Genomic DNA, 15,568 nt, shown 5'->3' with positions numbered 1-15,568 from the left:
GATCCAGGGATATGGGGAAAAAGCAGGAACAGGGTACTGAGTTAGACGATCAGCCATGATCATTTTGAATGGTGGAGCAGGGCCGAATGGCCTACTCTTGCTCCTATTTTCAATGTTTCTATGTTAAGATGGTTGGGCCTAGGACATTGCCCTGATGAACTCCTACTGTGATGTCCTGGGGCTGAGATGATTGGCCTCCAACAACCACTACCATCTTCCTTTGTGCTAGCTATGATTTCTGCCACTGGAGAGCTTTCCCCCTGATTCCCAATGACTTCAATTTTACTAGGGCTCCTTGATGCCACACTCGGTCAAATGCTGCCTTGATGTCAAGGGCAGTCACTCTCCCCTCTTTTGTCCATGTTTGTACCAAGGCTGTAATGAGGTCTGGAGCCGAGTGGTCTTGGCAGAACCCAAACTGAGCATTGGTGAGCAGGTTATTGGTGAGTAAGTGCCGCTTGGTAGCACTGTCGACATCTTCCATCACTTTGCTGATGATTGAGAGCAGACTGATGGGGCGGTAATTGGCTGGATTGGATTTGTCCTGCTTTTTGTGGACAGGACGTACGTGGGCAATTTTCCATTTTGTCGGGTAGATGACAGTGTTGTAGCTGTACTGAAACAGCTTGGCTAGAGGCGTGGCTAGTTCTGGAGCACAAGTCTTCACCACTGTTGTCGGGGCCCACAGCTTTTGCTGTATCCAGTGCACTCAGCATGTAATGGCTATTGCACAACATTTTGAGACAACTAAAACTTTGAATTGGATCCAGACCTTGTTTTTGGCAAACACACACAAGCTTGTATGGTTTGTAAAAATACAGTATGGTAAGATAATATTTTGAAGCTGTGTTTGCATTGGATATTGAAAAACTGAATGGGTAAACCAGTTTTGAGTCATTATGCAATCAACAGTTAGTGTTGTGGCATAGTGAGAATACAAACCTGCATAATTCTGCAGAAGAAATGTGAAATAAAAACAGAAATGTGAGTCGGCTGAGTCACGACTCAGAAATATATCTGTCTGAGCTTGTTTGGTACTGTCGTTATACCCTTTTCATAATAAAGCCAAATCAATGTTTGTTCCCTCCAATCTTTTGAGGGGATTGAACATTTTTTTAATGCACAAAAAAAATTCTCCTTCACTTTCTATAATCATCACTGTGTTCATCAGTCCGTGAAGTTGGTGAAGCCCAAAGTGAAAGCATATTTTGGATCAGTTTTAAATTTTCTTCTCTTAGACATAGCCATGAGTAATTCTACTGATACTTTATGATAAGCCCATCCCTTATGATGTCAAGAGTTTTATTTTTGTTGGTGTTAGTTTGATTCTCATTACAATGTTACAGGTAGAAACTGATGTTTCCCATTCCACAAGCTACCAGTTGAATAAATGTTAATAGCAAAGCGATGTCATTTCTTTTAGCATGCTCAGTCTAGGCGCTCTCAAATTGTGTTGACTATATATTTAAAAATCAAAATAGAACCAAGAGATTTTGATTATGCACTCCAGGAAATTGCAACACTGGACCAGGACATCTCTCCTCACTGCAGAGAGAGCCTGGCCCTTTCTGAAACCTTGACCATTGGGTCATTGCCTCTACCTAGCATTGGGTGAAGTGGGCGCTGACTGACTCTTCATAGGGCTTGCGAATTGTCCTCAAAGCCCAATTCTGCTTATTTTAAGGAAAAGCTTGTGCTCATAATATGGGAAGAGGAGTCTATCATTTAGTGGACGTGCTTCAGGTCATCTATACCTCTGCATCAGTGAAGATTCTGATTTATAGGGAATCAAGGGATATGGGGATCGGGTGGGAAAGTGGAGTTGAGGTCAAAGATCAGCCATGATCTGATTGAATGGCGGAGCAGGCACAAGGTGCCGTATGGCCTACTCCTGTTCCTATTTCTTATATCCACTGTTGAAAGTGTGCTCACAGTATACTGTCTAATGGCGGCAATGTGCAATTGTGTTGGCGGTTGAAGAACAAAGGAAATGGATATCCCTCACTTGCTTGATGTTGGTCATTGAAACAGGGTGGTTTTTCTTCTGCGAAAAGCCAGCGTGCTTTTTGAGCTGTCAGTAAAGCAAAGTAGGTCCAATTTAATGAAGCTCATCGTCCATTAAGGCTGTTTCAAATTGCTTTATTGATTTGTGTCGTTAGATCCCAGAAGTGGCAATGTTCAAAGAATTAAAAAGGGCTTCTGTCATTCTTTGGTACTCCCTGTACTATATTGGTAGGCATGAGCTAGCAGAGATGGAAATAAATCAGGAGAAGGAAGTCCACCAAAACCAGGTGCAAGACTGCTCCATCCTTCCTGATGACACAATGCTTAACTCAATGCATGAGTTAATGCATGTGGGGAGGCAAGGGAATAGGTTCTGAGTACAACGACTTCAAATAGGAAAAGTGTGTACTGTACTTCATTTTCAAGGGTTTCCTTTGATAGACATATGATTCTGGTTGACTTGAATATACTTCAGCAAGAGGCTTTATAAAGGAGGTAGTCATTTCATTACCAGATCCCAAACAGTTTACTAATGCACATTTGCCTTTCATTCCTGAATTAAGGCATTGCAATGCTCCAAAACAAGGTTAAGTTTAGACTCTTCAATCAGCGTCTGATGGGCCCTGAGGTAAAGCTAAACTTTTTGTGAGGAAAATTAGGCATGTTTGATAAATTTCTGATTACTATGTTCAATTTTATTTTAAATCTTAAAGCTTTGAAAGATGAGTTTTGAGTGCATGTGTGTAAACATAGTGTGGTAAATAAGGTTGGTGAGCTGCAGGCTCATGTCCCCAATTGGGACTATGATATAGTGGCAATAACAGAGACGTGGCTCAAAAAAGGGGAGGAATGGGTACTTAATATTCCTGGCTACCAGGTATTCAGGAAAGATAGGGAAGGAAAAAATGGAGGGTGGGGGGTGTGTTGCGGTGGTGGCAGTATTGATCAAAGAAACCATTTTAGCACTGCAAAGGGATGATGTAGTTGAGGGGTTAAAGATAGAATCTATTTGGTTAGAATTGAGGAACAATAGAGGAGCTATTGTGCTGCTGGGTGTGTACTATAGGTCACTAAATAGTGGGAAGGAGATAGAGGAGCAAATTTGCAGGCAAATTACAGAAAGATGCAAGAACTTTCGAGTAGTGATAATGGGGGACTTCGGTTATCCCTATGTAGGCTGGGACAGTAACAGTGTAAAAGGCAAAGAGGGGGAGGAATTCCTGAAATGTGTTTGAGAACTTTCTGGAACATTTATGTTTCCAGCCCAATGAGAAAGGAAACAGTGCTGGATCTAGTTCTGGGGAATGAAGTAGGGGCAAGTGGAGCATGTTTCAGTGGGGGAGTATTGGGGGAACAGTGATCAAAATATCATCAGGTTTAGAATAGTTATGGAAAAGGCCTAGGAACAATCAAATGTGAAAATACTTAACTGGAGGAGGGTTAATTTCAGTTGAGTTTAAAAAAGTGTCCTGCCCAGGTGGATTGGAATCAAAAATTGGTGGACAAAATAGTAATTGAACAATGGGAGGCCTTCAAGGAGGAGTTGGTTCGGGTACAGAGTAGACACATTCCTATGTGGGGGAAAAGGAAAGGCATCCAAAGCTGGAGCTTCCTGGATGACTAAGGGTATAAGAGAGTAAATTGAAACAGAAAAAGGAGGCATATAATGAATGTAAGGTTCATAATACAGTAGAGAACTGCCTGAATAAAGAAAATACAGAGGTGATCTTAAAAAAAAAAAGGAGTAAGAGGGGCAAAGGAAGAGTATGAGACTAGATTAGCAGCTAAAATAAAAGTCTTTTATTTCAAAGACCGATAAGGGACAAAAAAAAAATCATCTTGTGGAGACAGAGGGCATGGCTGAGGTACTAAATGATCACTTTGCATCCATCTTCACTGGAGAAGAGGATGCTGCCATTGTAGCAGTAAAGGAGGAGGTAGTAGCGATATTGGATAGGATAAAAATAGATAAAGAGGAGGTACTTAAAAGATTGGCAGTACTCAAAGTAGAAAAGTCACCCAGTCCGGATGGGATGCATCCTCGGTTACTGAGGGAAGTAAGGGTGGAAATTGCGGAGGCTCTGGCCACAATCTTCCAATCCTCCTTAGATATGGGGGTGGTGCCGGAGGACTAGAGGATTGCAAATGTTACACCCCTGTTCAAAAAAGGGGGAGAGGGATAAACCTGGCAATTACAGGCCAGTCAGCCTAATGGTGGTGGGGAAACTTTTAGAGACAATAATCTGGGACAAAATAAATTGGTACTTGGAAAATGATGGGCTAATAAATGAAAGTCAGCACGGATTTGTTAATGGAAAATTGTGTTTGACTAACTTGATTGAGTTCTTTGATGAAGTAACGGAGAGGGTGGATGAGGGTAGTGCGGTTGATATTGTGTATGTGGACTTTCAAAAGGCATTTGATAAGACTTGTTAGCAAAATTAAAACCCATGGGATTAAAGGGACAGTGGTAGCGTGGATACAAAATTGATTTAACGGACAGAAAGCAGAGAGTAGTGGTAAACGGTTGTTTTTCAGACTGGAGGGAAGTATACAGTGATGTTCCCCAGGGGTCAACATTAGGACACTGCTCTATTTGATATATAATAATTACCTGGACTTGGGTATAGAGGGTACAATTTCAAAGTTTGCAGATGACATGAAACTCTGAAATGTAGTAAACAATGTGGAGGATAGTAACAAACTTCAGAAGGACATAGACAGACTGGTGAAATGGGCGGACACATGGCAGATGAAATTTAATGCAGAGAAGTGTGAAGTGATACCTTTTGGTGGTAAGAATGAGGAGAGGCAATATAAACTAAAGGTACAATTTTAAAGAGTGTGCAGGAACAGAGAGACCTGGGGGTGTCTGTGCACAAATCTTTCAAGGTAGCTGGACAAGTTGAAAAGGCTTTTAAGAAAGCAGATGGGATCCTGCGCTTTATTAATAGAGGCATAAGAGTACAAAAGCAAGGAATTTATGCTAAACCTTTATAAAACACTGGTCTAAACCTCAGCTGGAGTATTGTGTTCAATTCTGGGCAACACAATTTAGGAAGGATGACAAGGCCTTAGAGAGGGTGCAGATGAGGGATGAGGGACTTCAGTTATGTGGAGAGACTGGAGAAGCTGAGGTTGGGGGCACTCGATAAAGTGCCACACAAGCAGTTGTTGCACAAGATTAAGGCTGATGGGATTGGGGATAATATATTTGCATGGATTGGGGATTTGTTAATAGATAGAAAAGAGAGAGTAGGAATAAACGGGCCGTTTTCAGGTTGGCAGGCTGTAACTAGTGGGGTGCCGCAAGGCTTGAGCCTCAGCTGTTTACAATCTATATTAATGACTTAGATGACGGGACCGAGTATAATGTATCTAAGTTTGCTGACGCTACAAAGCTAGGTGGGAAAATAAGCTGTGAGGAGGATGCAAAGAGGCTGTAAAGGGATATAGACAGGTTCAGTGAGTGAGTGAGAAGGTGGCAGATGGAGTATAATGTGGGGAAATGTGAAATTATCCACTTTGGTAGGAATAGAATAGAAAAGCAGAATTTTTTTTTTTAAAAAGGTGAGAGACTAAGAAATGTTGGTAGTCAGAGGGATTTGGCTGTCTTTGTATATGAATCACAGAAAGTTAACATGCAGGTACAGCAAGCAATTAGGAAGGCAAATGGTGTGCCCGCAAGGGGGTTGGTGTATAAGCCTAAGGAGGTCTTGCTGCAATTATATAGGGCTCTGGTGAGACCACACCTGGAGCACTGTGTACAGTTTTGGTCTCTTTACCTAAGGCAGGATATACTTGCCTTAGAGGGGTTGCAACAAAGCTTCACTAGATTGATTCCTGGAATATGAGAAGAGATTGAGTAGAATGGGTCTATATTCTCGAGTTTAGAAGAATGAGTGGTGATTTCATTGAAACGTATAAAATCCTTAGCAGGCTTGACAGGGGAGAGGCTGTTTCCCCGGGCTGGAGGGTCTAGAACTAGGGGACATCGTCTTAAGATAAGGGGTCGGCCATTTAGGACCGAGATGAGGAAAATTTTCTTCACTGAGGGTTGTGAATCTTTGGAATTCTCTACCCCGGAGGGTTGTGGATGCTCAGTGGCTGAGTATATTCAAGACAGATCGATAGATTTTTGGACACTAAGGGAATCAAGGGACATGGGGATAGGGCGGGAAAGTGGAATTGAGGTAGAAGATCGGCCATGATCTTATTGAATGGTGGAGCAGGCTCAAGGGGCTGTATGGCCTACTCCTGCTCCTATTTCTTATGTTATTATGGCCTCTTTAGAACAGAGAAGGGTTAAGGGGAAACTTGCGAGAGGTGTTCAAAATCATGAACGGTTTTGACAGGATAAATAAGGAGAAATTGTTTCCAGTGGCAGAAGGGTCGGCAACCAGAGGACACAGAATTAAGGTGATCGGCAGAGCCAGAGGCGACAAGAGGAAACGTTTATTTACGCAGCGAGTTGTAATGATCTGGAATGCGCTGCCTCAAAGGGTGGTGGAAGCAGATTCAGTAGTAAATTTCAAAAGGAAATTGGTAAAATACTTGATGGGGTTAACATTTACAGGGCCATGGGGAAAGAACAGGGGAATGGGACTAATTGGATCGCTCTTTCAAAGATCCAGCACAGGCATGATGGGCCGAATTGCCTCCTCTTGTGCTGTGCCTACTATGACACTATAAAATAAGGCTTTATTTTAAGAAGAACTCCCTAAAATAAAATTTTGCATGAAAGCTGCTTTAAAATGTGCAGTAATTAGTAGCAACAAAACTTTCTATTTAAATGCCAAACCTAATGTGCGATTGCAACATAAGCAGTTCTCTGGTAGGTGGTAGTATTTTTGGTACCCTGTGGATAAAACATTATTTAAAACATTTTTATTTGGAGAGATTATATTTTTTCATACAGCCCTTTTGAAAGGCAGGCTCCAGTGTATTAATTTGTTTAAATGGTTTTGTTGATTAGTACTGGATATTGACGGGGTCAGATTTTGCTGTCAGAGTAACGGTGAGGCTAATGATGCTCACCGTTATTCATACATAAACGGTACAGCAACTTCAGGCAAGGAGTAGATGCGTGGTTAAATGCCAATATCCAAAAGTTGCTGTCCGAATTGTGCCACTCCCTCGTTAGCGTCTCGAAAACGGCATCTTGCTGTCTGCCTCACCATTGACGGGCATGGAATGGTGTGAAGCTGCAGTATTTGCACAGTACATACGAATTAAACTGGCCACTGAAAGTTAAGACTTGTCATTTCAAGCGCAAGTGCCCTTTTAACGATGTGATGATTGTTAATTACTGCCAATCAACCTCTTTGGCACTGAAAATTAACTATTACAATTGTGGAGTCTCATTCTTTCAGGTTTTAATTGTTGGAGATTTAATAAATGTCAAATTTAAAATATTTACACCTTTTTTACTTCTGTCATTTTTTTCTCTCTTAATCCAATCTTTCTTTCCCTTTCTTTATTTCTCTTTCTGTACCTGATTTGACATTGAATTCACCCACTCTAATTTACACTTCCTTCTCAGTCCTTCTGCAGTTTATTTCCCAATCCTTCAATCTGATTGTTTAAGGAGATACCCAGTTGCTTGCCCCGTTCACTCAGGTCCCAGATGCCCTGTTTCCCTCGCTGCCCTATTATCAGCTCACACTTTCAGCAGCTTAGTGGGCAAAAATGTTTTGAGCTGAAGGGTGCGGGGGCAAGTCTAACTAACGGCAGATGCTGTTAAATGCCCTGCTAAAGCAAAATCTGGCTCATGGTGCATTCTCCTTTTGGGCAGGTTTTTCTTTGCGTTATTTCCGTATCTGATTTTGTATTGGATAGAGTTCAACTCTGAGTTTCTCCATAAAAGGAAAAATTGCTGCTCTGCCATAATTCCATCATGGGAAGATTTGCTGATGGGATCTGGGGTCGTATTCATAGAATCATAGAAGTTTACAACATGGAAACAGGCCCTTCGGCCCAACATGTCCATGTCGCCCAGTTTATACCACTAAGCTAGTCCCAGTTGCCTGCACTTGGCCCATATCCCTCTATACCCATCTTACCCATGTAACTGTCCAAATGTTTTTTAAAAGACAAAATTGTACCCGCCTCTACTACTGCCTCTGGCAGCTCGTTCCAGACACTCAACACCCTTCGAGTGAAAAAATTGCCCCTCTGGACCCTTTTGTATCTCTCCCCTCTCACCTTAAATCTATGCCCCCTCGTTATAGACTCCCCTACCTTTGGGAAAAGATTTTGACTATCTACCTTACCTATGCCCCTCATTATTTTATAGACTTCTATAAGATCACCCCTTAACCTCCTACTCTCCAGGGGAAAAAGCCTCAGTCTATCCAACCTCTCCCTATAAGTCAAACCATCAAGTCCCGGTAGCACCCTAGTAAATCTTTTCTGCACTCTTTCTAGTTTAATAATATCCTTTCTATAATAGGGTGACCAGAACTGTACACAGTACTCCAAGTGTGGCCTTACTAATGTCTTGTACAACTTCAATAAGACATCCCAACTCCTGTATTCAATGTTCTGACCAATGAAACCAAGCATGCTGAATGCCTTCTTCACCACCCTATTCACCTGTGACTCCACTTTCAAGGAGCTATGAACCTGTACTCCTAGATCTCTTTGTTCTATAACTCTCCCCAACGCCCTACCATTAACGGAGTAGGTCCTGGCCCGATTCGATCTACCAAAATGCATCACCTCACATTTATCTAAATTAAACTCCATCTGCCATTCATCGGCCCACTGGCCCAATTTATCAAGATCCCGTTGCAATCCTAGATAACCTTCTTCACTGTCCACAATGCCACCAACCTTGGTGTCATCTGCAAACTTACTAACCATGCCTCCTAAATTCTCATCCAAATCATTAATATAAATAACAAATAACAGCGGACCCAGCACCGATCCCTGAGGCACACCGCTGGTCACAGGCCTCCAGTTTGAAACACAACCCTACAACCACCCTCTATCTTCTGTCGTCAATCCAATTTTGTATTCAGGAAGATGAATGCACCATAATTTCATATGTAGTTTAATTTGTTTGTGTATGTGTACTCAAAAGGTGTACATTCACACTTGTAGCTGCATCATGAAAAAGTGTCTATAATTTCAGAAAAGCATCAGGCATGAAGAACTATCTGTAAAGCTGTAGTTGGTGCCATGCAAACCTGAATGATTGATTTAATGAGGAACAGGGTCATGTTGCTTTTTAAATTTGATTAGACTCCAGGCTCCTTTCAGAAATGGGGTGGGTTGCAAATATTATAGTGCAAATTGCTTTAATTATTTACAGAACACCTCTGAAGTTTATGAAAGTTTTGCATGAGTGGTCAGAATTTCTGTACTTTGTTTTGTTGTCCCACTCTTGCTGTTTTTATGAGACTAAGGCCCTTGCAATTGGCGCCTGCTCCCGGGGCCTTGCTGCCAGGAATTGCTCAGGCCAGCAACGGGGAAAACCCATTTCTACTGGGTCTCCCCGGCCACCAGCCTCAGCAAGTTCTGGTATGTTTACTTCCAGGTTGCAGTTGGCTGCTGAGACCCTTTCATCAGGAGTTGGTGCTACTGGGGTGAGTCTTGGTGCAATATGGAAGCAGCTTGGTTTAAAATGCACACGAGCTGAAGGTTTTTTTGTGCTTGTTGCTTTCAGTGCGAGTTGATGGTTGCAAACAGCTCGATTGGGAAGAATGAAGCAGTTCTCGTCAATCTGCTCTGGGCGTTGCAGGGGCACCTCCTTTCCTGGTGTTACCTGCAGCTGAAGGGGAACGATGTCTTGTCTCTCCGTCATGCAAGAGAAATACTCCTTAACTGTATGTACCACAGGTTTACTCTCTTAACTACTCTTTATCATTCACTTAGGCCTAAGTTGAAATGGAAATGGCATTAAAAAAACTATACAAGGACAAAGAGATCACCATCCAATTGATTGCCTACTGTAAATTTGAACTAGATATGTACATATTACAAGTTCTTTGAGCAGTGTTTGTGAAATTGCCTGTACATTGTGGCTATCTATGATATTTCTTGATTTGAATGTACTAGAGTTGATAGTTAACTTCAGATGCAGTGAAAAAGTTGGTCTTTGGTCCCAAATGTAGAGTAAAAATTTCAATTCAATAAACATCACTAAAATCATTAACTACTAGCATATTTTGATCAGTCAATCTGGGCTTACTTACAGTAACACTTTACCCTCACCACAAACCCTATCATAGCTCTTTTGTTAGATTTTACAATTGTAAACAATTTTACAACACCAAGTTATAGTCCAGCAATTTTATTTTAAATTCACAAGCTTTCGGAGGCTTCCTCCTTCCTCAGGTGAACGAAATGAAATCCTCGAAATGAAATCGCATTTATAATTCACAGAACAATGCTTGGTGATTACAGACAGTTTTTTCAACTGCCCGTTGCCAAGGCAATCAGTGTGCAGACAGACAGGTGTTACCTGCAAGGTCTCAGAATATACAAATCACCAAAAAAAAAACAACAAACAAAAAAAAAGAGATAGAGAGGTAGAAACATAGAAAAGACAGCAACTGACCCGTTATATTAAAAACAGATAACATTTGTTCGCTGGTGGGGTAACGTGTAGCGTGACATGAACCCAAGATCCCGGTTGAGGCCGTCCTCATGGGTGCGGAACTTGGCTATCAATTTCTGCTCGACGATTTTGCGTTGTCGTGTGTCTCGAAGGCCGCCTTGGAGTACGCTTACCCGAAGGTCGGTGGATGAATGTCCATGACTGCTGAAGTGTTCCCCGACTGGGAGGGAACCCTCCTGTTTGGCGATTGTTGCGCGGTGTCCGTTCATCCGTTGTCGCAGCGTCTGCATGGTCTCGCCAATGTACCATGCTCTGGGGCATCCTTTCCTGCAACGTATGAGGTAGACAACGTTGGCCGAGTCACAGGAGTATGAACCATGCACCTGGTGGGTGGTGTCCTCTCGTGTGATGGTGGTATCTGTGTCGATGATCTGGCATGTCTTGCAGAGGTTACCGTGGCAGGGTTGTGTGGTGTCGTGGACGCTGTTCTCTTGAAAGCTAGGTAATTTGCTGTGAACGATGGTCTGTTTGAGGTTGGGTGGCTGTTTAAAGGCGAGTAGTGGAGGTGTGGGGATGGCCATAGCGAGGTGTTCGTCGTCATTGATGACATGTTGAAGGCTGCGGAGAACATGGCGTAGTTTCTCCTCTCCGGGGAAGTACTGGACGACAAAGGATACTCTGTTGGTTGCGTCCCGTGTTAGTCTCCTGAGGAGGTCTATGCGATTTTTTGCTGTGGCCCGTCGGAACTGTCAATCGATGAGTCGAGCGTCATATCCCGTTCTTACTAGGGCGTCTTTCAGCGTCTGTAGGTGTCCATCACGTTCCTCCTCGTCTGAGCAGACCCTGTGTATTCGCAGGGCCTGTCCATAGGGGATGGCCTCTTTGACGTGGTTAGGGTGGAAGCTGGAAAAGTGGAGCATCGTGAGGTTGTCTGTGGGCTTGCGGTAGAGTGAGGTGCTGAGGTGCCAGTCTTTGATGGAGATTCGTGTGTCCAAGAAAGAAACTGATTCTGAGCTCACCATGGACTACTCCTCAGAATCAGACGCTGCGACAACGGATGAACGGACACCGCGCAACAATCGCCAAACAGGAGGGTTCCCTCCCAGTCGGGGAACACTTCAGCAGTCATGGACATTCATCCACCGACCTTCGGGTAAGCGTACTCCAAGGCGGCCTTCGAGACACACGACAACGCAAAATCGTCGAGCAGAAATTGATAGCCAAGTTCCGCACCCATGAGGACGGCCTCAACCGGGATCTTGGGTTCATGTCACGCTACACGTTACCCCACCAGCGAACAAATGTTATCTGTTTTTAATATAACGGGTCAGTTGTTGTCTTTTCTATGTTTCTACCTCTCTATCTCTTTTTTTGTTTGTTGTTTTTTTTTGGTGATTTGTATATTCTGAGACCTTGCAGGTAACACCTGTCTGTCTGCACACTGATTGCCTTGGCAACGGGCAGTTGAAAAAACTGTCTGTAATCACCAAGCATTGTTCTGTGAATTATAAATGCGATTTCATTTCGAGGATTTCATTTCGTTCACCTGAGGAAGGAGGAAGCCTCCGAAAGCTTGTGAATTTAAAATAAAATTGCTGGACTATAACTTGGTGTTGTAAAATTGTTTACAATTGTCAACCCCAGTCCATCACCGGCATCTCCACATCATGGTTAGATTTTACAGCAGAATCAACTTTCGTTAAGAAGAAAGAACGAGCTTGTATTATAAAGCACTTTTTCTGACCTCAGGATGTCCCAAAGTGGTTTACAGCCAAGTGTAGTCACTGTTGTAATGTAGGGAAACATGGCAGTCAATTTGTGCACAATATGGCCCCACAAACAGCAATGAGATAAATGACCAGATAATCTGTTGTAGTGATGTTGGTTGAGGTATAAATATTGGCCACAACACTGGGAGAACTCCCCTGTTTTTCTTCGAAATAGTGCCATGGGATCTTTTACGTTCACCTGAGAAGGCAGACGGGGCCTTGGTTTAACGTCTCATCTGAAAGACGGCACCTCTAACATTAAGAGAATTTTCAGTTGGATTCTAGCGTTCGAAGCTTCACTTAATTGAGTCTCTATTCAGATCTAGTGAATTGGTAAATTAATGTTGAAGACTCAACTTGGCTCAGTGAGTAGCACCCTTACCAGTAAGTCAGGAGGTTGTGGGTTCAAGCCCCACTCCAGGACTTGAGCAAGTAATCTAGGCTGGCACTTCAGTGCAGTACTGAGGGAGCGCTGCACTGTCAGAATTGCTAAATTTTGTATGAGCTCTTTTGGTGATTCTGGCAGATGTAAATTATCCCATGGCACTTCTTGAAGAAGAGTGGGGAGTTCCCCTGGGGCCCTGACCAACCAACTTCAGCAAAAATCGTTGAACTGGCCATTCACTTCATGCACACCCTGGAATCTGGCACTGTAACTGCACTTCAAAAATAATGAATTGATCTGAAGCACCTTGCAATGTCTCGAGGATATGACGAGGCCTGCCTTCCTTCCTTCCTTCCTTCCATAAATGCAAGTTCTTTCTAATTGAGAAAAGGAAATACTGTGTACTATGAATTTCAGCATTATTTAGATCCGTTGATTAAAACGTCCGGTAGCATCTACTTCTTACCTAATTTGCCATCTTTATTGGATTCAGTTGGGTGATTCACTCCTATTTACAGCTTTTTTATGGGTGGGATGAACATCTTTTTATTTGTAAATAATTATGTTGACTGTTCAGTGCTACTAAACTCTTCAGTGTAAGTACTAGTTATCAATAAATTACTCTATTTTCTGATTAGTAATGTAACTTTATTGATGTTATTTCAGCAAGAAGGAAAAAAATCTACCGACAAAGTGGACGGTTTTGAAGAATGAGCTGTGATGTTAATGTATGCAATGTTTTAAAGCAGTTCAGTGAATATTACTACGAATATAACCATTAACACATTTAATCATGGGATGTGTCGCTTTTCAGACTAATGTGCTAAGTAGTATTACATTACTCAGGCGTTCTGTATTGGACAGGTTAGGCTTTTACCAAGCTTGCATGATCTTCGTGGAACTGACTTTACTGCTGAAACTTTCACCTGCATTCTAGAGAATGCCCCAGACTGGAAGTGGATAGGGAGGACCTAACAGAGGGGTCAGTCACCAGGGGGCATAGATTTCAAGTAATTAGTGGAAGGATTAGAGGGGAGCTGAGGAGAAATTTTTTCACCCAGAGGGTGATGGGGTCTGGAACTCACTGCCCGAAACGGTGGTAGAGGCGGAAACTGTCAACTAATTTAAAAAGTACTTGGATGTACACTTGAAGTGCCGTAACCTACAGGGCTATGGACCAGGACTATGGAAAGTGGGATTAAGCTGGATAGTTCTTTTTCGGCCGGCACAGACACGATGGGCCGAATGGCGGCCTCCTGTGCCGTAACTTTCTATGATGACTGATTAGCATTTCTTTATTATTGACCATAATATTGCTCAACAGATGTCAAACGCCACATCTCCAGTGCGTCTAATGTCCTGGATTTCCTGTTGTTGAAATGTAGTGGGAATAAGATCATGGCAAGCCTGAATGACTCCTTTCTTGCGATGGCAACTAGACAACTGGTACGTAAGTCAAAGAACACAATGTTTGTTCCTTTTAAAAACACATTTTAATGAAATGCTTTTTTAACAATTTGAAAATACTGATATGCTAACACTACAAGAAAATATTTGTTGCAAAATTATTTCTGTACCACTTGTGTGAATTTATAAAGTGCAAAAGATGGATTAATGGACCTTCTGTGAGTTTCCAGCATTTTCTGTCTTTTTTTTTCCATTTCCAGCATTTGCAGTTTGTTTTTAACTGGACTGGAGTTATAGGTTAATTTATTTAACAGTGTACCATTGGTGGTTTTATATTGTACATGAAAGAAAAATTATTATGCGCACACAAGCTCGCTGATATCTACAATTCATTAGCAAAATGCATTAAGTCTCAACATTAAGATTAAATGAGAATTTGGTTAGATATATAAACATCAAGGAAAAATTTACAGGGCTATAGGGAAAGATCAGGAGAGTGGGACTATTTGGATCGCTCTTTCAAAGAGCCGGCACAGGCACGAGACACGCACAAGAAATAACTTCCAATTTTAGAATCAACCTATGGAATAGATTCTCACCTAGTATAGCAAAATACTGCCACTATATCATAGTCCCAATTGAGCCTGAGGCTCACCAACCTTATTTGCCACACTATGTGCATTTACACACATGCACTCAAAACTCATCTTTCAAAGCTTTAAGATTTAAAATAAAATTGAACATAGTAATCAGAAATTTATCAAACATGCCTAATTTTCCTCACAAAAAGTTTAGCTTTACCTCAGGGCCCATCAGACGCTGATTGAAGAGTCTAAACTTAACCTTGTTTTGGAGCATTGCAATGCCTTAATTCAGGAATGAAAGGCAAATGTGCATTGGTAAACTGTTTGGGATCTGGATATGTTGGAATACGTCTTCATATTCACATTACCACTCCCTTAATTATTTTAAATATTTCAATTGTTTCTGAACCCAATCACATTTCTTTTTTCTCCTAACATTGATGTTATTAAGTAGATGTGAAATTGTTAATAATAGTTATCATTGTATGCTTAATTTCTATGAAAGCCAATAAATGCCTTTGAATCCCATTATCTTGGGGAATTACATGTAAACTTATAAGTAAGAACAACAACAATAATTTGCATTTATATAGTGCCTTTAATGTGGTAAAATTGGCCACTGTCTAAGGCTGAACCAGACCGTTCGCAGTTGATGTTAGGACAGGTGACCAAAAGCTTGGTTGAAGAGGTAGATTTTAAGGAGCGTCTTAAAGGAGGAGACAGAGGTAGAGAGGAGGAGTGGTTTAGGGAGGGAATTCCAAAGCTTAGGGCCTAGCCAGCTGAATGCATGGCCCCCAGTGGTGGAGTGATAAAATTCAGGGATGTGTAAAAGGGCAGAATTGTAGGAGTACAGAGA

The 15,568-nt window shown here is 42.0% G+C and overlaps 1 protein-coding gene across 4 annotated transcripts in view; it reads left to right on the top strand.

Annotated features, from left to right (window-relative positions):
* zzef1 (zinc finger, ZZ-type with EF hand domain 1) overlaps positions 1-15,568 on the top strand; it is a 212,082-nt gene that overhangs the window by 67,610 nt on the left and 128,904 nt on the right. For all 4 annotated transcript variants that reach the window (XM_068007936.1, XM_068007937.1, XM_068007935.1 and 1 more), the window contains 2 exons: positions 9,674-9,833; positions 14,046-14,167. In XM_068007936.1, coding sequence (XP_067864037.1) covers positions 9,674-9,833; positions 14,046-14,167 — 282 coding nt within the window. The remainder of the gene's footprint in view (positions 1-9,673; positions 9,834-14,045; positions 14,168-15,568) is intronic.

The sequence above is a fragment of the Heptranchias perlo genome, chromosome 28 (genome assembly GCF_035084215.1).
Source record: "Heptranchias perlo isolate sHepPer1 chromosome 28, sHepPer1.hap1, whole genome shotgun sequence".
In the NCBI taxonomy this organism is placed as follows: domain Eukaryota; kingdom Metazoa; phylum Chordata; class Chondrichthyes; order Hexanchiformes; family Hexanchidae; genus Heptranchias; species Heptranchias perlo.
Note: the sequence above shows the minus strand (reverse complement) of the source record. Positions and strands in the feature narration are given on the sequence as shown.